Below are 24487 nucleotides of genomic sequence, written 5' to 3' on the forward strand. Positions count from 1 at the left end.
CACCTTTTTTTAAAGCTTGTTGCGCCCAAGCATTATTTTGGACAGACCCTCTCAAACTGAAAAATCTGATCATCCAATCAGTGAGTGTGATTTCTACTGACCGTAGCGTGTTTGCACCATCAGTCCTCCTGACCTGTCTACGTTTAAAACCTGCTCAGCTCTGCAGGCTCTACATCCTCCATCTGCCCCAATTTACGTGATTCTATGTCCTGATTCCTGTGGATTTGCAGAGACAGACATTTTAGATTTATAATATTAGTTTGTTATTTAAAATAAATAAATGCATGTGTTATTTCCACCAGATTAACACATGTTAAGTAAACGGATACAATCACAACAACTCCTTTGTGTTTTGCAATCGCAATTGTTGCATATTCACACAATTGCAATTATAAAATCAGAACAACGCAATTCTGTTCTGCTGTTTGACATTTAAGTGAGAGCATTAACAAAAACACACACAGGCAGGGTTTACTCCCCACAGTGCTGCATGATTATGAAACCAGTGCAGTCATGTGATGGCTTCTCTAATCATCATCATCATGACAAGTTGGAAGTCTGACCTTCCGCCAGCACACAGTTTGCCATGCAGGGATTGAAGATTGCAATACAGCAGCAGTGCACTTGAGGCTACACTAGGGGCGGAGTTTGACCTCTCAAATCTGAAAACATCACTAATCCGCGTCGGACATTCTGGCACAGGCCATCACTGGCCAGGTTAGTACGGAGAAAGGGAGCATTTTCCAGCGAAATAACACTGTCCCGCCCGGGTGTGTGTGTCAGCAAACAGCGTTTCGAGCTGTGTGCGTGTCGGAGGGATTGGGAATGCTGCACTATGACGGATAGTGCGTTACATGCGTCCGGACATATCTGCAGTGTTTTCTAGCCAGTTTTATTTGGAGGAATCGGGGAGAAGTGTGGCGATTTTGCGCGTTGACAGCTGGACCGCCCTGCGCCTTTATTGGAGGCAGTGAAGTGTTCGCTTCCCTTTAAGGTGAGTCTGCTCAGCACTTGTTTTGTCAATGCCTGAATGCAAGTTGCGGCATATTGGTGCTGCTGTGTCTGACCGGGCGCTGTAACAGTTCCCTGGCAGCATGTCTCCTGCACTAGGAGCGCGCTTGTCGAAGCTTTAGGTTTTTTTTTAATGCAGAAAAGCTCTAGATAACCATGAAATCCCGTTCAGTGAAGGATTATTTCCTCTTTATGAACCCTGCTGCAAAGATGGGCGCTTATGTCAGACCGTATAGGCCTATACGGGCATCACATGTTGTTAGAGGAGCTGCACACACACATGTGGAGACTGACAATACACGTTTTAAGAAGAATTAACATTATGAAAACAGTATAATAACATAAGTAAAGTGGGCCATAATGTGACTCAAAAACGACTTAAAGATCCGTTATCAGTATTATTTAACATACATTTAAAAGTAGGCTACCTCTAAAAATAAGACAATAACAACATAACATTATGTGCCTGTTATAGTTGCACTTTCCTTTAAAATATATACATGTTCTCTCTCTTTTTTATCTAATGGTTATTTTCAAAACAAATGCATTTCCCTCTATTGGTAAACATAGCATATGTAAACAAACCAGTGCTGCAGTTCAGGATTAAACCTTAACAATTCTTATTGTCTCATGTGGGACCTTGTTGCTGACATAAAAACAGGCTGCAGATATTTTGGAGGTGGGCTTATTCTCTTGTTTATATAATACCAGCGATTGTGGCTTAGTTTCATTTAATTTATTTTTTAAAGAGACAATCTGCTGTTTATGTGGATTGTTAGTTTGCTAATGCATCTTTTATGATGACCCTTTATCTGATTTATAAGAACAATAAAAGGTTACTGAGTAAAGCCACACTGGATACTATCCTTACAAAGGTCACGTTAAGCAGAACAGCATCATTGAAGGATTTATTTGCATTTTGTATATTCTAAAGAGAGATGAATGTATTATTTTGTTATGTATAGTTTATATCCTTTGCATTATTATTCTAGCTCTATGTTTTCATTGCTCTTTCTGCATGATTGATGAAACAATAGGACGGTCAAGTAAAAATAGATGGATTAATAGATAGATACATGTTTAAAATAATAACAGACCTAACATATATTCTACTGTAGTTTGGTTGTCTTTCTTAGATTATGAGTTTAAAAACAAATGTTGCAATGCTCTTTCATCAGCCGGTGTGATAGTGGTCACTATGCAGACTGTGGAGCAAGTAAAGAAATACAACAGTATTTAAAATCTATTGTTTGGGAATTAATTGTATCTGCTATATTAAGCATCTTCTTTTAGAAGAGGAGATCTGAGAAATACCTATGTATGTGTACTTGCTGCTGGAAAGGGCTACTGCATCTCTTTTTAATCGTAAATTGGCTCTAGCTGCACTGTAAACTTGCGTTAACGTTAATTGTTTCCCTCTTCCTTTCCACATATTCCCAGATACTGTCCAGTTGCTATTCAATGTCCAGCAGCATGTGGCTGAGGCTGCCCTGCAGCTGATCCTGATGATGCTTTCAACCAACCGCTCCGGGGGTGCGTGGGGATGAAATGGATGGAGCCCATGGCCAGACCAGCGCACCAGCTCCCACCCCTCAGCATGTCCAGCCGCAGCAAGTCTCCCCCCAACTCTGGAGAAGGTAGATGACATGATTTATCTGGCGACCAACCAAAACAGTCATTTGGATTAGTGATGTAATGAAAACTGTGTCCAAGATTAACCACATTTTCATCCAGGATTGCTTAAAATGCCTACGTAATGCCATGCAATAATAATCACATTTTGAAACATACCAGTGGAGACTTTAATGGGAAATGAATTGATGTCTACAGAAATAAACATGTTTAAAATGTTTTGAGTGGCAAACGTTATAATGATATGACATGCTCATTTTGAGGTTACACATGTGGTGTGAATTGCTTTAAGAGACTTGAAGACATAGAAAGAGTTACAAAGCCCAATTGTTTTTTAATCAGCTGCAGGCTCTAACTCCATGGCATGGGTGAAGATGTTCAAAAAACCTGGAGGAGGCCTGAAGAAATCCTACCAGCCTGGGAGCATGCTGTCTCTCGCGCTCACCAAAGGCCTGCTGAATGAGCCCGGGCAGAACAGCTGCTTCCTAAACAGCGCTGTTCAGGTAAAGCACCATTTTCTACCGGCTCTTTATTACTGAAAAAATACTTAAATTAACTTACTTTATTCCACTGAAATAATGAAACACCGTCTCAGTGCTCAAACAATTTAAAACAACACATTCTCCTTCCAACATTTCTTCACTTTTGTCTTGTAAACTGTTTTAAAACACCACAGCAGAAAGCTGAATAAAGCGGTTCGTGAGCACTTGACAGCAAGAATAGATCCAAAAACAAACTCCAAAATATTCTGCAATATCATTCTTTTGAGAAACAATTTTAAGAAATGCTATTCCAACATTTCTTAGTCAGTACAAACAGCAAAGTGGTTGGAATCACCAACATTAAATCGTTTTTTTATAAATAACTTGGTATATCAACTTCTGAATTAAATATGTCTCTTCGCTAGATTTCCTTTTCTTTTTTAAAAATGTTTTCCCTGGCAATGTCTCAATAATGTGTGTGTGAGCTGAGCATGTTTTTTTAACGTGTGGATAACTGAGAGATGCCGTGACTCAGCCACATGGACCAGCAAACCAAAATAATGAGCTGAAAATGACTAAAAGCAGAGAGAAGCTGCTAAGTTGAGTGTTACGTTTCAGTGGGTCTAGAAGTACAACAACTCTTTCAATGGAAACACCAAACATTTTCTTTGTGAGAACTTTCTTTTCAACTCGAGCATTTAAAAATCTTTGAAATAGATTTCTCTGCATGTCAATCGTTTTTTCTGTTTTAACCTTCACAGGTGCTCTGGCAGCTGGACATCTTCAGGAGGAGTTTGAGGCAGCTCTCAGGTCACTTCTGTCTCGGTGATAGCTGCATCTTCTGTGCTCTAAAGGTGTGTGTTTCTGCACTTTGAGCTTCACATGGCATTGTGGGTAGTATTGTTAAACATTGTTTTCATTACGTTAAGAAATTGGTTCTGTCTCAAAAGTGTAATTTGGTGAGGAACGACAATTGTATGACAATAGCTAATCAGTGTTTTTCTGTTTCAGAGCATCTTCAGCCAGTTCCAGCAGAGCAGAGAGCGCGTGCTCCCCTCCGACAGCCTGCGTAACGCGCTAGCTGAAACTTTTAAGGATGAGCAACGCTTCCAGCTCGGCCTGATGGATGATGCTGCTGAGTGCTTTGTACGTTGCAATTGGCTTTTAATCAAAGTAACATCCAGTAAAAGACCTTTCCGCAGTAACTGTGTGTATTAAACATTATTATGGCACTTCCTCCCGTGTGACACTGACGGTAAAAAGAAGCAGAGACCACTGACAAAATGCCTTGGCTCTGTGTAATCTATCTACTGTATGTCAATTATATATTTTAGCCACTTGCTTTTTTGCATAGTTAAGTCAAACACTTTTCGGAATGAATATTGGATTTAGTGTGTAATGCAGTGCCTCTAAAATCCCCTTATATGTATAGTTGTGTATATTAATAATAATAGGGAAAATAGACCTCAGCTATTAATGGTAAAAGGTAACATATTTTACAATCTACAACCATTTAAAAACCTAGTAGATAAATATAGATATTTATCTATTTGTATAGATATTTTAAGTGTTTCACACATTTTGTAGTGGGTTTGACTGATTAATTCACCAGTTGTATGGAAGCACTGTGCAATGTTGCTGTCTATATATCATGTGTATTTGCATGTATTAAATATTTGTATTCTGATTTTATGTCTTATATATTAGGAGAACATCCTGGAGCGGATTCATTTACACATCGTTTCTGACACGTCGACTGATGCATGCTCATCCAAATCCTGCATCACCCATCAGAAGTTCGCCATGATGCTTTATGAGCAGGTAACAAAAAAATAGATGTAATATGTTAATTCATCTGAAGTACATGGGGACAATTACTGTTAGTAGAATAATAATGTCTACTATAACTAAATGTTAGAGTAGATAATTGGTGACAGCACAAGTCATTGACTAAAAGTTAAACATAACATAGTATCTTTTAAATAATGCAACATGTTTCTTTTGCAGTTTGTGTGTCGCTGCTGTGGAGCATCGTCAGACCCGCACCCATTCTCAGAATTCGTACATTATGTTTCAACGACTGCGTTATGGTGAGTACGTGATTTACTCTGGCCTGATTTAAATGAGTCCAGAGTGCTAATCCCGATTTAAATATCAAAGTATTAAATAGGGTTAATATAAAAGCAACTTTTGGTAGTAATTCTAAGCATATTAGATCAATTTGCCTACTGCAGCAGAGCCTAAAAACCCAGTGGGGATTTTATCACTGGCTACCATTTAATTTCCACTAGGACTGATAATGGTTATATAAAGGGTCTTCTCTCTTTTCATGCAACAAGTTCACAATTCCTCCTCATCTCACTTTCTGTATGTATGTTCAAGAAATCCACAATCTGCAGAAAGTACTTGTGTATCAAAGCTCATTATCAATAATTAAGGAGTGTTAATAGGAACAACCCTATTAATTTGTAATGTATTCCATATTTATTTTAAAGGGCTGTGCTTTCAAACTAATTACATTGTTTGTTATATATAAATGAATTATTAATAGTCTTTATGTCTCAGCCATAAATTCAACATTCACATTATTTTGATTGACACGGTCGAAGGGGTATTGACTGAAGTATTTGTTTAATTTATTGAAGTGGAAGTTTTCAGTGGTATTAATGGTATGAGTTGCTTTTGTTTTACTTCATTCACACAGATGGGGGGGGGGGGGGGCGAGGGGGACAGTATATGACTACGAGCTCAATTATAAACACACAGTTGAATGAACACTTTTCCGACAGCGTCAACAAAAACTGAATATTGTTATCTTCCTAAAAGTAAAACTTCTTGCAAATCTGTTGTACCTAATACATGTATATCCCAATTCTAACTGTTTAATGTTAATTACTAGAACAATGTTTTTGTCTGTTAACGATACACAAAAGTTGGGGTTATTGAATATTCAGTTGTTTAGTGAAAAATATAATACTTGGTATCAATTACAATTGATACAGTCTATGTTTTTATGTACAGCCAACAGGTTGAACGCATGTTGGGGAAGAACGAGCGGCTCAGGTCAGACATGTTTGGAGAATTGCTGCAGGCAGCAAACAACACAGGTGACCTCCGAAGCTGCCCGGTATGTGACTTACTTTCAATGTTTCTTTTTAACGTGATGGTTATGTCAAAAAATCTGACATCTTGGAGTCATGGCTTGATAACTTGTCCCGCTCTGCTGTTTTGTGAAAGCATCAGAATTCAACCATAATTAAAGAAAATGCTGATTTGTCACAGAGAGCTCTAGCCGTTCAGCTGAACACAAGGATGCTTCTTGCAGCTATGCAGAGTACACTCTGTGCTTTCTGCTGTGACTGTGCACTTGAAGCGGCCGGAAGGAGACAGTGCCAGACTAGTGTTACGATATAAATAGAAGTAAGGGTTTATATCCACGTTTTCTCTCATCTGTATTTGCTACCGCTGTCTCCCTCTTCAGTGTGCATCAGTTGGGTGAACCTGAGTGCTCTGTTCCCTTGACCCATTATTCTTCCAGGCAAATCAATGCTCCAGAAATGACTTGATGATACGGATGTGCAGATAATACAAGCTGTCTGTCTCTTTTTCCATCTTTGAAATAATCCTTATTATAACATTTTGTAGTGATAAGTCACCAGATTTACTTACCCTCCTTTTGTCTTCGTTTCCCCCCCCCTTTACTTTGGTGTTCGCGGTCAAATTTGACCGGTCCTGTTTTAACTGCTATTACATTAACACAAAATCCATTAATCATCACCACATTTCAAGTAACACCCTTTCAAACTGTACATTTTGTATCAGACTACTGGTATACATGAAAAACTGCAGTAAATATACAAAGACTAGACACTGTGTGTGTGTGTGTGTGTGTGTGTGTGTGTGTGTGTGTGTGTGTGTGTGTGTGTGTGTGTGTGTGTGTGTGTGTGTGTGTGTGTGTGTGTGTGTGTGTGTGTGTGTGGTGTGTGTGTGTGTGTGTGTGTGTGTGTGTGTGTGTGTGTGTGTGTGTGTGTGTGTGTGTGTGTGTGTGTGTGTGTGTGTGTGTGTGTGTGTGTGTGTGTGTGTGTGTGTGTGTGTGTGTGTGTGTGTGTGTGTGTGTGTGTGTGTGTGTGTGTGTGTGTGTGTGTGTGTGTGTGTGTGTGTGTGTGTGTGTGTGTGTGTGTGCGTGTGTGTGTGTGTGTGCGCCAGGTGTGATTCACATGAGGGGATGGGCACATAAGGGGGGGAAAACACATCTAGATGGTTACTAATTCCATTTCTTTATGGCAGACCGGGAACACCATGGGTGTTACAAAGTTGACTAAATCATCCAAAATTCAATGAAAGTGTCGATCAGCAATTTTACATGTTCAAATGTCTACTGTGAAGGATATCATAAAGCCTTAATGCAATCGAATGTAAAACAAAAAAGTGATGATTGGTGAAAGTAGTAAATCGGTCAGATTTGACCCGAACACAACAGGAGGGTTAAGCGTAGAGTGAGTAGAGTAAAGCCCTAACCTACAACTCTTGGGAAAAGTTACTTGTTTATTCATTGCTGAGATTTAAAAACAAAGATAGATTTTATTCTTACTTGCTGAATATTTATTATTTGTATCTTATGACGAATTGACTTATTAAGTAACTTTTACTCCTGTATTTTTTAAATTATTTTTTTGTCTGATGCAATTTTGAAGACTGGTGTTGCTGGTTTTTGCCCCTTTGATTTCAAACATGTATTTTTTGGTTGGTTGAAACTTGAACCCACATTAAAATGGACATTGAAATCTTTATTTTGTTTTGTATTAATTTGTATTAATTCTATGTTCAGTGTTTTTATTTTTTATTGTATGTACTTTATAATTATTACAGACTTTGAATATGTTTTTATTTATATTTTGCAGAGTAACTGCGGTCAGAGTATCAAGATCCGCCGTGTGCTCATGAACTGTCCAGAGATCGTCACCATTGGATTTGTATGGGATGCTGAGCAGTCTGATCTCACAGACGATGTCATTCGGTCACTTGGCCCACGACTGAATCTGTGTGGGGTAAGAGCTGAATAAAACTTAACCAGATAAATGTAATGTCTGCATAAGTATTATAATGATTACCTTTGTACTGTTGAAAACATTAAAAAAAGGAAAAAATAAAATATGATTCAACATAAGAAATAACAAAAGACAGAAATAACAAAGGGAGGATAGATAGACAAAACTATGAACATTTGCGATTACAAAGTCACATTTTGACTTGTTTTGGAAGAAGATAAAACACTCACACCTGGTTTACATAGTATGGGATAAATGTGTTGCTCTCTATACTATAAAAAACTGTCATTAGATCAATGAATGATAGATATTATCTTAATAAACTGCAAAGTGTTCCTGATCCACTGTTTATATATATTTGCATCATGTTTCTAAATATATGACTTATATAGAGATGTTTTTGTTTGCTAAAATGCCTTTTAGTTACTGTCTATTTGTTATCCTGAAAATAGTAATGATGGGGACAGTCTGCTTTAATCTCCAACAGAGTATCAAATACACACATGTAGGATTTAGCATCTGCCAGAGAGCAACATGTGGAGATCAAACTTGTCTCAACGTGCTCCATTTCAGCTTTTCAACCGTGTCACTGATGAAAACGCCAAACGCAGCGAGCTTCATCTGGTGGGGATGATCTGTTTTTCGAGTAAACATTACTCAGCCTTCGCCTATCACACCAAATCTTCAAAATGGATGTTTTTCGATGATGCTACTGTAAAGGAGGTTAGGAACTACACTATGCTGTTATCGGCTTTATCCCTGTTCAAAAGTCTGCTACCTGTTACTGTGTGTTAAATGCTCTGATATCACACTTTCCATTTTTCACAGATTGGATCCAAATGGAAAGATGTTGCCTCTAAATGTATCAGGGGACATTTCCAGCCTCTTCTTTTATTTTACACTAATCCTGAGGGATCTCCAGTTTCTAATGAAGATGCCCCAAGACAAACCACCATGTGTCCTCGGTACAAAGCTCAGATAAATGGTGACATGACAGGTAAGACTATCCTATAGTTAGCAGCATACCTAATCTGCACTTTTCACATGCATCATTTTCTTAACTCAGGACATCTTGTCAGGCATCAGTGTTACTAAACCATGGATCTTCCTTCTTAGATCTATCTGTAAAAAAACGCCAATTTATATTTTTTTGGCATTAAGTTGTCAGATGTCATTATTAACATTTTTTTGTTGATACAATTTCAGTCCAGCAAACAAAGATATTATTTTTTGTGAATTATTAATATTTCTATCTTTCTGTTACAATGATAGACTGTACGTTGAGAAAACAAGGGGTGAAACGTTATGTTTTGTTGTTGAAAAGCCAACTATCCAAGTTGATGTTTTCACACAGCTGCTAAAAAAAGAAAAAAGATCTCTCAGAAAAAAACCCTCACTATCGTTTGTCAAATAGTTTTGGACTGCATGACATGACAACACGCACAACAGAAATCAAAGAATGTTTCTCAAGGAATTCATTAATTGATTTTGAAATTGAGCTGAGCCAAGATAGGCACAATCCACCTGAAAACACCCCCTTAATAATTAAACCTTTGTGTCAGGTTCATGTCATGAATAAATATGACTTCATACTCTTAACAAGTAGAAAACCTATAATCTAGAAACAATTGAAGAGGAACCTTCAAGCTTATTCATTCAGGACAGTGATAAAGCCTTTACCTCAGCGGAGTATAGGGCGATCAATCAGTTTTACCTAGCAATGATACCATAATAATCACATTCACATAGACCATGGTATCATGCAAACCACTACCATAACAGAGTTATAGTAATAGCCATTACTCTAAGATGATCACCTTAAGTATTATACACACAGGTAAGCTTTGTAAAAGGCCATAAAACTAGTGTCTGCAAGCAGAACAATGAGTCTCACTGTAACTCATGATAGTGAGGTAACATTTCGCAGCTAATATCCCCGTCAGTATTCAGGTTATGTAACCAATAAAATGGGATTTGAATACAACAAGACATGTTTTTTTCTTAAAAGGAGCATACAGTATATGCCTTACTTTTATTAAAAAATGCATTATTTACTATGTTCTTGAATTTCTCAAAACATGATTTGACAAGTGATTTGGATTATCTAACTGTACTTCCACTGCAATGTATACAGTGAGATTGTTTTTCTCAGAAGAGAATTAGTAGCTGCCAGAAAGTTGTGTACAGTATTTATAGTGTACTTTGTATTGATGTATAGTAATGGTGCTGTTGTGGCTCGGGTAGATGATGGTCGTTTTGTCCTTGGTCAAGATACCTTACCCCAAATTGTTCCCGATGGCACGGCCAATAGTTAGTAATTGTGTGTGAATGTGTGTGCTCCCTGAGCAAAGGACACCTTGTACTGTATGGCAGCATCTGTATGAATGTGTGTGAATAGGGGAATGCTGACTTTAATGGGTCATAAATACAAAGCTTTATAAAATACAGTACATTAACATGATGACAGATCGTTATAGGCATCATAATGATCATCAATTTCAATTTGACCAATCATTTAATAGAATATAATTGGGAGGGATGACACCCTCTTTAATGGTCACACATGCAGAGCACACAGCACACACAGTGAAATGTGTTCTCTGCTTTTAACCCATCCTAGTACCAGGAGTCTAGTACGAGGAGCAGTGGGAAGCTATTGTACAGCGCCCGGGGAGCAGTGGGGGGGGGGTTGTCCGGTGCCTTGCTCAAGGGCACCACGGCAGGGTTGGGACCTCTCCAAGTAGCAGTCAACACTCCATATTTTAGGTCGGGTGGGGGACTTGAACCGGCGACCCTAGGGCTCACAATCCAGGCCCCTACTGACTGAGCCACTGACTTCCATAAGTCCCAAAATGTTTGCGCATCAGACAATTTTTTATCGCCAGGCAAAATTAATCATCAAACCATGTCAGTACCTATGGTCAGTACCCATAGGCACAGAGCCGCCCCTCCCTACAGGCCAATCACGCAGGCTGCATGGGGCCCCGCCTTGCCCAGAGGGCCTCAGCTTGCTGTGCACAGTTCTCCGCGCAGTTCTCCGCGCACCCCCCGCTGACACGCGAGAGTGAGAGGTGACAAGGGGAGCACGTCTGTAACCCGACACCGTTGCAATGAATCGACATCTGACCAATCACGGCTTTGATACGGCCACTAGTGCAGGTGAAGAGATGTCGGTGAAAAGTCAAATGTACAACTTCCGAAAGTTGCATAAGTCAAATTGCCAATTGCAAGGCAAGGCAAGGCAAGTTTATTTATATAGCACTTTTCAACACAAGGCAATTCAAAGTGCTTTACAAAAAATGAAAGAGATTAAGAAAATGGCATTTAAAATCAGTCATTAAAAAGAAAAGCTAATAAAATAAACATTAAAAGAAAAAAATACATGGATAAAAGTTACAGTGCAGTCTAAGATATGAATAGTTCAATTAAAAGCAGCGACAAAAAGAAAAGTCTTCAGCCTGGATTTAAAAGTAGTCAGAGTTGCAGTGGACCTGCAGGTTTCTGGGAGTTTGTTCCAGATATTTGGAGCATAATAACTGAACGCTGCTTCTCCATGTTTAGTTCTGACTCTGGGGACAGAAAGCTGACCAGTCCCTGAAGACCTGAGAGATCTGGATGGTTCATAATTTAGCAGGAGGTCAGAAATGTATTTTGGGCCTAAACCATTCAGTGCTTTATAAACCAGTAGCAATATTTTGAAATCTATTCTTTGACACACAGGAAGCCAGTGTAAAGACTTCAGAACAGGAGTGATGTGATCCACTTTCTTAGTGTTAGTGAGGACTCGAGCAGCAGCGTTCTGAATTAGCTGCAGCTTCCTAATAGATTTTTTAGTGAGACCTGTGAAGACACCATTGCAGTAGTCGAGTCTACTGAAGATAAAAGCATGGACAAGTTTTTCCAAATCCTGCTGTGACATTAGTCTTTTAATCCTAGATATATTCTTTAGGTGATAGTAGGCTGATTTAGTAACAGTTTTAATGTGACTGTTGAAACTCAGGTCAGAGTCCATGACTACACCTAGATTTCTGGCTTTATCTGTTGTTTTGAACATTGCACACTGAAGCTCAGTGCTAACTTTTATACGTTCTGACTTGGCTCCAAAAACCATTACCTCAGTTTTATCTTTGTTTAATTGGAGAAAGTTCTGACACATCCAGTCATTGATTTGTTCAATGCACTTACTCAGTGTTTGAATTGGAGCATAGTCTCCTGGTGAAATTGTCACGTAAATTTGTGTGTTATCTGCATAGCTATGGTAACTTATTTAGTTGTTCTTCATTATCTGAGCCAGTGGTAGCATGTAGATGTTAAAGAGAAGAGGCCCCAAGATGGAGCCTTGAGGAACCCCACATGTCATATTTGTCAACTCAGATGTGTATTTACCTATAGAAACAAAGTTGTTTCTGTCCTTTAAGTAGGATTCAAACCAATTCAGAACTGTTTCCGAAAGTCCCACCCAGTTTTCCAGTCGGTCTAGTAATATGCTGTGGTCAACAGTGTCAAACGCAGCACTGAGATCTAATAATACTAACACTGAAGTTCTGCCACTGTCTGTGTTTAAGTGGATGTCATTAAAGACCTTTACAAGAGCAGTCTCAGTGCTGTGGTTTGGACGAAAGCCTGACTGGAACACATCAAAACAGTTATTTAAATGCAAGAAATTACTCAACTGTTGAAAAACAACTTTTTCAATGATTTTACCTAGAAATGGGAGGTTTGATATGGGCCTGTAATTGTTCATTACTGAAGCATCTAGATTATTCTTTTTTAAGAGCGGTTTAATGACTGCAGTTTTCAGGGCCTGTGGAAAAATACCTGAGTGAAGAGATTTGTTTACTATATGAAGTAGATCTGAGGCCATGCAAGGCAAAACATCTTTGAAAAATCCTGTTGGAATAATATCAAGGCAGCAAGAGGAGGATTTCAGAAGTTGAATAATGTCCTCTAGGTTTTTATCATTAATCTGATGGAATTGTGTCATGATGTCTGAATTGATGTTAAGTGGAGATAGGGACAACACATTTGCTGTTCCTGATGCAGAGGCACTGACTGCTTGTCTGATTTTCTGAATTTTGTCAGTGAAAAAGGCAAAATCATTGCACGCCCTGGTGGATAGAAATTCATTTCATTGCCATATTAAAACATCAGCTGCAATTCACAACATGAAGAAGGCAGTCTCTGCATAGCATATAGGCTAATGGAGATGCAGTTATTTCCAGCATTCTTTATTTAACATTCATTCAAGTATTTTATGGCTTGTATCTGCTAATGTACAGGAGGAAGAGTGATAAACTGTCTGTCTAGTTGGCTTACATAACAGTTAAAGTTTACAACCTAAAAAACATGGAGCATTTTTTCCCCTTTTATTCATTTTATGTCAATTTGCACATTTCATGGTGATGCTCAGCCTCTCCCCTTAACTCCTAACAGTCATCATCATGTCAACCACAACACAGAGAAATACTGATAGAAATGTGTGTGTAGTTGTTGATACATTGCTAACAGAGGGAACTACATTTGAATACAGATTTAAGAAATATCAGTTTTTGAGCATGTCATAAGCATGTTTTGTCTTGACTATATCACAGCTATATTATAATAAAATAATATAGTATTTATATTATTAATTATGATTATTATTATTAGTAAAGTAGTTTATTTGCATTAATTATATTGTAATCTTTTTGAGCTAGTATTTGGCAGGAAATATATTTATATATATATATTCACCTGTAAACGCATACTGAACGACATACATGCACATTTACCATTTACCTCACTGTATAAAAAAGTAACTGTGTTGATAATAATAATAATAAACAGGAATTATATTTGCAAAGTAGCCTACTTTGTTTCCAAAAAAATGTTGTTCACTCCTGTCGGTTGGGGGGGGGCCTCATCTCACAATGTCGCTTGGGGCCCCAAGTTGGCCAGGCCCTGCATAGGCATTATGATATTTTTGTCTGCAGATGACAGTTATGGTTTGCATTGGGATTGAGAGAGTGCTGTTAAACCGCAGGCAGAAAGATTGTCCTGCCCTGTGTGCTGGCTTGAACTTGACATGAGGATGATGCCTCTGTTGTACACAGATTACCACCCACGCCTCCCTCCCTAATCCCTGCTCCTGTGGCACAGCGCACTCCTGCTCCACGGTTTTCACTCCTCCCCTAGACATTTCCGATGTTTGCGTCCATCCATTTATCTGCTTGTTTATTTTGGCAGTGGTGCCTTGCTTGTTTAGATAGATTGTTTTTGCTTTAGTGTTGTGCCTAGAGACTTTGACTGGCATGGGACTGGATTCTTGTTTTTATGAAAAGCGTAAGTAACAGACTGTTTTGTTTGAGAGTGAGATATGGCTCAGTTTTTTCATTATTTTATGCTTTGTATGTCTTATTAACTGATATGTCTTTTGTTGAATTAGTCAATATTAATGTATATTTATAGTTTCCACTCTAAACAGACGACTTCAGCGTTTAACTGTACGTGCATTACTAACCCTAAGAGTCTCTGTATAACTTCCGGCAACATGATGAAGTGTGGACTGTTTAATTACTTAAGGTGTTAGAGTTTACTCCTAAAATCTAGTATCTGTTTTCAGTGAAACTTCCTAAATCTCAGCATTATGGTTACGTGAACAAATGTTGACAGTTATAATTCTACAGCTTACTCACTGCTGTTACTCACTGCTGTTGTAACATCCAGCAGCCATGCACACAGCATTATGCTTTCCTACTTCATGTTTCAGAGAGACTTTTATACTGCAATGTTATATTATGTTTTAGTCTAAATCTTCACACAAATATGGACCATCTTTTCCTAAAAACAAAAAATACAAAGATTAGGAGGAGACTGAGACAGGAGGGGTGGTGAGATGTGGAAGACAGTGCAGCTGTTAGGCGATTGGGATGATTTGGAGGCAGATGTTCACAGTTCACAGCATCTCTTGTTTCTTACAGTGACCTGCTTGCTGCAGAACAAAGAAACACCCCACAGGGTTGGCAAATGTGGAAGCAGAAGAGTATTTTAACATTGCTAATGATGCACTAGCATCTGTTCTTTGGTGTTTTTTCTTTTTTTCTCGTGGCTAACAGATGAAAGGGCCAAATTATAAAAATGTTAGCTGCATTTAAATGTATTATTAACCAAAAAATGACCTGGTTAGGAAGTGGACCCTGCTGCCTCAAAGCTAAATACCTCCAATGCACAACACAGTTTACTTTTAGGGCTTTAAAAACAAATAAAACATACTTATTATTTGCATCACTGACAACAGCAAGTTAAAAAACACCCAAGACCAACCACTCATATGCCATTTAAATATGTTTTTCCCACAGCGAAACATCCCCTTGGCAGTCCGAACAAACTCCAGGATCCCATCATGGAGCATTTGCAGAGGCCGAGTGAAACTTCCAAAAAGGATCGAGGGCATCGGAAAACAGACTCATCACAACACAAAGGTAGAGTGTCTGCATAGGAAGCAATGCCTTTTATAAGAAACACTGATATTAGAGAAGCAGCGCAAGGACGTTAGTGTAGATAACTTCTGTAAGTCAAGCATGTTGATCAATAATCCATGTATACACTCTCTCTAGAGATGGCACATGCAAGATCTCTATCTCCTCCCGAGAGTGGACCCAGGCCGCCTGTGGACCAAAAATGTAAAAGCTATCCACGGGCTGAGAAGTTATCGAACCATTCGAGCAGAGGACCTCAGGATCAGCGTGGTCCGTCCTTCGGTACGCAGGGCGGAGGGCACGGCCGCAGGAACAACACCTCCCCAAGTCGCTATGATCAGGATGGCTGCCAGGAGCAATGGGAAAAAGGTGGAGGTGAAGGAACCCGCAATAAGTCCAAGTCCACCTGGAGACCCATTCGGGAGGTGTTAAATGTGGACACTGTGCTGAACGAACTGGAGCAGCGGCGTCAACAGCAGCACGACAGCCCGCGACACAGCAAGCCTTCGTCCCAGGAAAAAGTGCACAAGGAACAAAGTCGAGACCACGAGCGGGAATACGTACGAACCAGAGACGATCGGAAGCAGACGTGCTTAATGACTATTTATGAGGACGAGCAGCGGCATGAGACGGAGAGCCACAGCTCTGTAGAGTCAGAGAGCAGAGCCAACCAGCAGAGAGGCAGCAGACTCAAGGGGGGGGCCAAGACGCTGCTGCGTAGCGACACCTGGATCATCCAGAGGACAGAGTCTGGCTATGAGAGCAGCGATAGACTCAGCAGTGGCTCCACCAATCCTGACTCACCTGGTGTCGATGGCTTTGTGGTTAAAGACCAGAGATCAACACCAGAGGCACAGTTGCAAAGGTAGGAAACAACAGTGTTTAATGGATATTTTGTATCAACCTTATAACAGGGTTTGCTTGCTGTAATAATTTCTCCTGTTCACTCTTGCCATTTCAAGTTCACTTCCTTATTCACTTTCAATGGAAGTGATTGGGAACAAAATGTTGCGTGTAATAGTTTAATCTTAAATTGATATATAATATAATATAAATCTTGGGCTGTCAAAAGTGACATTGTTTTAGCTGAGCTTCATAATAACAAATAAGTGAGGATTATGAAGGAAAAACTCTTTAACTTTGGAACATAACTTGATTTGACAGATTTGGACGCATGAAGTCTTATTTCAAATGTATATCAATTTAATTTTACACATGCAATACATTTTCACAGGGAACAAAGACTGTGGATTGTGATGATAATCTGATATGTAAATGCCCATTATGAACATGAAGGAACAGGAGGAACAACTGTTTTAGTGTTAATATGGGCGCCTAACTATTGCTTTGAAAATATTTGTTTAAGCTGTGAAGCAATCCTTTAACAACTTTTTTCCATAAAAGAAAAAAATACAAGTTATTGGCTCCATTAGATGGAAATAATGACAAGTCATTTTCCATCATTTCTCAGTTCACTTGTTTCAGTGGTTTGTTGTTATTCTGAGATTCATATTAGGCCATAATGCTTTTATTTAAGCATCATCACTCAGAAATACTTATGATTTCCTTGGAAACTAGACTAGAACTGAATTGCTAAAGTTTATAAATAACTTGTTCAATAAATATATTTGTTCATCAAATAGACATAAAACTGACCTTTTTATGCAAACTTTTACATGTAACACATGATCCAGATTGTTTCATCCTTCCTCAGTGAACATCACAGCTTGCACAGCTAGAATCACTTTTTGTTTCAATTGTGTTTCTGAAATACTGGAGAAAATTGTTATTTTCAAACATGAGCCCAATGAGATATCCTAAAGAATGTTGTGGAAAGTATATTGAGTCAATTTCTTAAGATGCTTTGCAATATTTGTTTCCTAAAAATACCACAAATGTTTCTTTGTTTATTGTTGTTCAAAATACTAATTGTCTAATTATGAAAACAGGGTTAATTGAGAATGGTTGTAGTATAATTTTAGTCTTTCATTTTCAGTCAGCTGCACCAAAAAGGAGGCGATGCCAAAACAAGTTCAACGTCCTCCCCTTCACACAATGGTATGTCACAAAGTTTTAAGGACCTCCTTTTTTAGTCCAATACATTTAATACATGTATGGTTTATGCACTGTTTATACACGCCTCACAATGTGTTTGGCAAAATGTTAAATTAATAATTGGCAAATACTTCACCTCAAGTAAACTCTAGGAAATTGTAACTTTAATTGAGAGCATATAAATCAGGGTCAGATAGATCTCACATCTAAACTGAAAAAAATGTCATGGAAAAAATAAACCACAACAAATAGTCTTTCAGTAAATCACATTTGTAAATGTAAGAAAAACACGTTTTCTGTCAGGGCAAACTGTGTATTTGTAAAGTAAAACTATTGTAATACTGAATGAAGATAAGACGAGCTGATAATGTGAGAGTAATTGAAGATTGGTTTCTGAGCATGGACTGGCTTCTCTAACCCCTTTACTCTGCGGCCCTGCGCAGGCATTAATCTGATGATAATCCCACAAAGCTCACTCTGATAGCACAGCTGGACGTGGCTGCTGGCATTGTCATACATATCGTTCTGTTTCGTGCCGTACTTTGAGTGTGCTGCACTTGATACATTATCGAGGCTATGTGCATCTAGAGCCAGTGTTTCCAACAGACAGCTAAAGCCTTTATCCTTGCATGGGCCTCTCCAGGGCAACAGCAAAGGAAAAAAATGACACATCTATTTTTAAAGGGCAGGAATTCAGCCCCACGCTGCCTCTCACTGACGGCTGATCCAGCTGCAGCTGGGAGAAAGTCGAGGAGTGTGATTTACGCTCTGCTGCTGCCACCTTGAGTCCTGAAAGGATGATGCTTTCATAGTCAGAGGATTTTGTCTCTGCTTGGTCTCTACTTTAATTTATATTATTTTTTTTGTTTTAGTGTGTGCCTAACTGTATAGTTCAAAAGTAGGAAAGAAGGTTAGGAAAATTTGAATAAAATAGTTTGAGCTCTGACATTAATCTTGTCATTCTGAGAAAAATAAATATTAACGATGTTATTTAAGTCGAAAATCTGCTTTTTGGCAGAATTCAGACTTCATTTTCTTGATTTCTGTTTTCAATGTCTACATTTATTTAGTCATTAATCTCAGCGCTCAAATCTGTTTCACTACTACTACTGGTTTAGATTATCTTTTGGCGAATGTGTTCTCATTTGTTGTACATTTGATATTTGTATCTTCTGACATCTGATTTTGTCTTGGTAAAAGTAACTAAAAAGAGTAGGAAAAGTCAGAAGATACAAATACATTATCTTTTGCCTTAATTAAGTATGTTCAAAGTTTACTTTGCCACAAAAGCAGACCTTTCCTTTGTTTATTTTCCTTTTTCTGTCACTATGTTTTTTTATCACTTTTGTTTTATATTTTATAGGTAAACATCAACCCAAACCTCAGGGAAAGAACCATGACCAAGTTTCACATTCACATCTAAAGTGCAGTCCAAGTTCGAGGTAGTGCCCTTTGATATGAATTATATATAACTTGTGGTAATTTGTACATACAAGGACTCATACATTGGATTTCCATTTTATTAAACTATAATTTCCATCATTCTCTCGTAGACGGAAATCAAAGAACACTAGTACCTCCAGAAAAGCAGTTTCCTCAGAGAGGGACTCCGCTGGTTCAGATAACAGGCAGAGTGAGCAGCAGGATCTGACAAACTGTCGAGGGCACTCTGTAGAAAGTACAGCCCAGAGGCACTTTACGAAAACCAGCAGCTCCGAATGGAACAGCTCCGATGAGCTGGCTCTCCCTGAGCCCGAGGACAGAGAAAACTCATACCGCTCCAGCAACAGCGAGGCCTCTGAATCCCAGTGTCCTCCCATGACTCTGCCCTACCACCCTCCCAGCAATGTGACTGCAGATCCTCTCCAACTGAACTCTCAGCGGCAGCTCGGCACCACAGGGTCCCCTCACCTTCGTACCACCCAGCGGATTCCTCCTCACCAGGGGGAAACTAGCCACGCAGTGTTTCGTCCGAGGATGCTTCATCAAGAACCCTTTCCATCGAGTCCTCGTCTTTCATCCACGTCTTTTGTTAGTCTTCACAGGAGGCCAGACATTTCAGGCCTCAGAACCTTCTCAGATGCAAGCTCCAAGTCGGGCTCTGACCCAGAGAGGAGTACCCCGTCGTCATGTGAAAGTGAGGAAAGACTGACCGGATGCAGATTGGAACAAGCAATGCCAGCTCAAGAGGTTTCTCTGACAACATACTTCACTGTGGATAACTGTATGACGGAAACATACCGTCTCAAGTACCACAACCAGAGGCCTCTTGTCCTCTCAGCCATGATGCCACAGACAGTGGTTGTGACTGAGTGCAGACATACCAGCCACACACTCCCCACTGACACATGCTCACAAGATGTGCCAAAAGCCAGACCTGAAACAAGTAAGCCTCTCTAATATGCAAACCTGAATGGCTAACCCTTATGATAATACACTGTATATACTGTGAGATTATATATATCTATATACATTCAACCGTTAGCAGCTTTAGAAGCTGTTCCCTTAATACGTGGTTATTTCAGGCCATTGAGGACAATGTTACAATTCAATCATCAGGACTATGGTATGGCAAAATCAGATTTTTTTAGGATTTCTGCATCAATGTAATTGGGGATGCACAATATCGACAGAGGATGGATAAATTCATATTCCACATTTCAATTTTGTTATATCTTCTGAAACTGTGCAAAACGTCCATATTGGTTTGGCTCTATCTGCTTGTTGATCCTCTCTGTGTTTAATTGGCAGATCGCAAAAACGTTTTAAAGGGTGCGTACCGCCACCTGATGTATCCAAGTGTGTAGACGCTGCTCTGGTTAATTCAATGAAAGCTATTTGGCTTTGATTAAAAGGCCAATAATTCTGTGGCTTTCTTTTAATATGGGAATAATACATAACAATATAATTTTCCGTTACTGGCTGATAATTTATTAAAAGATATTGTGCATCCCTAAATGTAAGGAAGTACCTTGATTCCTGTCTGGTCATTTTTAATCCATTCACTATTTCTTAATTGATTTTCAATAAAATGCACTATTTCATTATATATCTAAAAACCATATAAAATAACATATAACATGGTTTTATCTACATAACCCATTCCCACCTGACGGTATTCAGTTGTATTCTTTGTTGTGGTGTTAATGTACGCAGAGGGGGAATCAAAAAACGTTTTTTAAACAAGATTATTCTTTTTTTTTCTTTACAGGCCATAATAGCAATAAACCCACTGCAAAATGGAACCCAGTGACAGCCAAAGGACTGGATGAACGTGGTTTTTTATGAGTGTTACTTGGTAAGGTTTGTTTACAAGGATGGACAGTGGTCAGTAGAGTACTAACTGGATGCCAAAGAGTTTACAGAATGAAGATATGTCCTGCAGCGCGTCTTCTCCAAATTGAGTGGAATTTATTTATGCAAGCTTGTCATATAAGTAAAACCTAATGTAAATGCTGTTTCGTGTAGTTTGAAGGATTATCAGCTATCACATATACAGTACTGTCTTCCATTGCCCCACAGTATTGCTGCAAGAAGATTTTGTTTTAACCAAAATATGGACTGTTTTGAGTTTGCACAAAGGTTTCTTGAGTGTTTATTATTCTTTAAAATCATCTTATGTCAAGTTTAAAATGTTTATTTTTTTATTTGCCTAGTATTTCTGTGCTGCGGATATATCAATGTATTTAAAGAAAGGCTTGAGAGATTATGGTGAGCCACATACTGATAATACTGTGGTCTGTACAGTAATAATACAAAGGTGAAAGATGTGTGGTGACAGATTACAGCATGTTGATGAGAAAAGTGTTAAGGAATAAAAAACGGAATATGATGGCATACAATGAAATAATACCTACAGGTTTGCATCATCCACAGCAGGTTTAAGGTTTAAGGAGGAATATCTGGGTAGATCACCTGTTATATGCACATTAGGGCTTTAGCTCACCAGGGAACAGACATTGCAACACTTGTGTTTCTTCAGTTACTGATTTGTTGTAACTGTTATCTTTATCAGTTATTTTACAAGGTTTTTTGTGTTAATGAATGGCTGAAGGCTGCCCCACTGCAGTCACTTTTAAGGTTTATTCTGCCTCCATTCATTAGTATGTAAACATATTTCACAACATGTGATTAGGCATAGCTGTGTTCAGTTTCTTGCAGCCTACAAATCCTAAAGTTTGATGGCTATGACGCACTGAAGTTGGGGCAGCCTTTGTGTTATTCAGTAGGTCATTGTATACTGTACCACCATGTCACCTTGTGTGTTCTACCTTCAATTGTGCTGATTCTTGTAATCCTTTTTTTGTAATTCACAGTGATGTCAAATTGTATTTTTTCAGTCTTCCTTTTAAAGTAGACAGATTTAAACAGGTCTGTATTTGCAGGTATTTTCATAATGATGCCATTATAACTAATATGCCTATCTGATATTGACCATAATACACAACAATGATTCTTGTTCGTAAGACTAATGTTCTGAAACCTGCATGTGGCCTTTACAAAGTCTTACTAGCTGTGTGTACAGCATAAGCATGAGCATGATAATAATGGACTTTGAGTCCAACAAACATCAATTCTATTGGATTTGATTTAATTGTAATAAAATCAATTCATTAAATAACTATTTGTAACTACAGTGGATTTGGAAACGTTGGTTCTCCTCTCTTGCTCATGCAACGACACATACTTATGATTATGCATCAATATTAATATCAATGTTTTCTTTCACCAAGTCTTCTCCTTAACATCCTGTCATTTATGCTTATTTTTTAACAACCTTTGTCCAGATATTTTTCAACGATTTTAAAAGCACACATCTTGTCACTACATCTGCAGTTTGTGTGTGTTGTGTTAGTGCCTTCTGACACCAAAGGATGGTGTTAAAATATTTTCGGACACCTTCACCTGTAATTTACATAAAACAACATAGTGTTACGTGCCGTAGTGGGTGCTGGTGTTTGGGTGTGTGTGTGTCTTTCTCTCTCTCCCTCTATATTGTCTCCAAGTGCAGCCTCTCCCTCCAGGTGCAGCTTCTCCTCAGGTGCTCCCAATCACCAATCAGGGCCTCCATAAAGGACCTGAGAAAAGCTGCAGTCGCTCTCCCCTTCTTCTCTGGCTGCATGGGTGCTGCATGGTGTCTATGTCTCTGTGTGGGACCTCATTATATTTGTATCTTAATTTGCTTTGCAAGTTGGCTGGTGAGCCCGTTTTCTGCTTGTCGATCATTGGTAATTAAATCTCCCTTTGTGGCTTCATTAGACAGTTTCCTCTCCTTTTTCTCTCGCCCGGTTATTTTGGTGTTTTGTTACTTCCCTTTGTACCCCTAGTTAGGAGGGAACGTAACGAATGGGGGCTCGTCCGGGATCATTTGAGACAAAGAGTGAGTATCTGTTTGCGGTTTAGCGTTGATATTGTGTTTGGTAGCATTGGATTGGAAACTGAGGAAGTTTTTAAACCACAATGTTTTTTTGGTTTTTTTCGGGGTTTTTTTCTTATCAAATTTAAACAGCCAATGCTACCAAACACAATATCAACGCTAAACCGCAAACAGATACTCACTCTTTGTCTCAAATGATCCCGGACGATCCCCCATTTGTTACATTCCCTCCTAACTAGGGGTACAAAGGGAAGTAACAAAACACCAAAATAACCGGGCGAGAGAAAAAGGAGAGGACACACCCAAACACCAGCACCCACTACGGCACGTAACAATAGTTTAAGAATACCTTTACACAAAATGGTGTTGTACAGTTGTACTGTTGATATCTAATATATTCAAGGGAAAAGAAACCGCTACACTATTGATTTAGATGAATTTCAATTAGAGTATATTAACCAGATTATCTTAATGTCGTCTCACATTCAAAGGTTTTTTGATTATTTGATTATTAGTTATTTTTGCAGATGTTTTAAATTTATAATTTTCGAAAATATCACAAATAAGTGAAAATACAAATCCTAGTTTTTAAATGTCCAAGGTGGCATCTTTAAATGTCTGGTTTTGACAGTCCAAACACTGAATGTAATCAGTTGAATACGATATAAAACAGAGAAAGGATACAATATCAATATTTAAGAAGCTCAAACCATTTAAACAAAAATCGGTTGGCCCTTGAAAACCAAATAATTGATTAGTCCACTAATCGTTTTACTATCCATTTGTGACTATTGATTATATTAGTTATAATTTATTTTCTTCATCAAGACACACAAGTTCTATTTTACATTTTGAACAATCTGTCTTCAGTTGTATCAAGAGTGCCTTGACATTTTTCATTGGGACAAGTGTTTTGTGAGTGAAACCATAGTTAGGGACTGAAGGTGATTATGGAAAGGGACCAAGGATGTCATGCTATACTTTTTAAATATGCAATGCTGGTAGTGAGTGACATATCGGATGACACCCCTCTGTGTGCACCATTGTACTGTGTGTGCCTGTGTGTTATTGTGTAAAAGGTAGGAAGGGATGTGTTCCAGTTACAATATTCCTAAAAGCCCTTTTTAGACTTGGAAGCTAAAAGGGCAACAGCTGTAAACTCACTGTTCACTCTGCCTCCAGGTGCAATAAGCAGAAGTTTGAAATGTTTAAACTTCAGCTGCAGAAAATGGGAAAATCTGTGATTATAACCTTAAAAGAGCCTCAATGTGTTGCATGCCTCTGTGTCTGATTGCGTGCAAACTTGAAAAAGGAAGCTGATAATCGTTTTTCCTCATGCACCCGATTCAAAGTCGTCATTCGAAGTACGGCTTTACGTAATCGGGGGCCTGTTTGACAAAGAGTATGTTTGACCTGTGTCACATA

General features: G+C 38.7%; 1 protein-coding gene across 2 annotated transcripts; it reads left to right on the forward strand.

The window, feature by feature from the left end:
- Window positions 1–581: 581 nt before the first annotated feature.
- usp53b (ubiquitin specific peptidase 53b) lies at window positions 582–22813 on the forward strand. Of its 2 annotated transcripts, none has more exons than XM_034203076.1 (17): window positions 582–994; window positions 2452–2648; window positions 2986–3146; window positions 3887–3979; window positions 4137–4271; window positions 4833–4946; window positions 5133–5215; window positions 6147–6252; window positions 8027–8173; window positions 8747–8896; window positions 9002–9170; window positions 15511–15633; window positions 15769–16495; window positions 17627–17688; window positions 19049–19127; window positions 19239–20071; window positions 20897–22813. In XM_034203076.1, the coding sequence occupies exons 2-17, from the start codon at window positions 2555–2557 to the stop codon at window positions 20971–20973; spliced, it is 3153 nt and encodes a 1050-aa protein (XP_034058967.1). In that variant the 5' UTR covers window positions 582–994; window positions 2452–2554; the 3' UTR covers window positions 20974–22813. The 2 variants fall into 2 exon arrangements, with proteins under 2 accessions (XP_034058967.1, XP_034058968.1); XM_034203077.1 differs by having other exon boundaries at window positions 2992–3146.
- Window positions 22814–24487: the final 1674 nt, after the last annotated feature.

The sequence above is a fragment of the Gymnodraco acuticeps genome, unplaced genomic scaffold (genome assembly GCF_902827175.1).
Source record: "Gymnodraco acuticeps unplaced genomic scaffold, fGymAcu1.1, whole genome shotgun sequence".
NCBI classification, from domain to species: Eukaryota; Metazoa; Chordata; class Actinopteri; order Perciformes; family Bathydraconidae; genus Gymnodraco; species Gymnodraco acuticeps.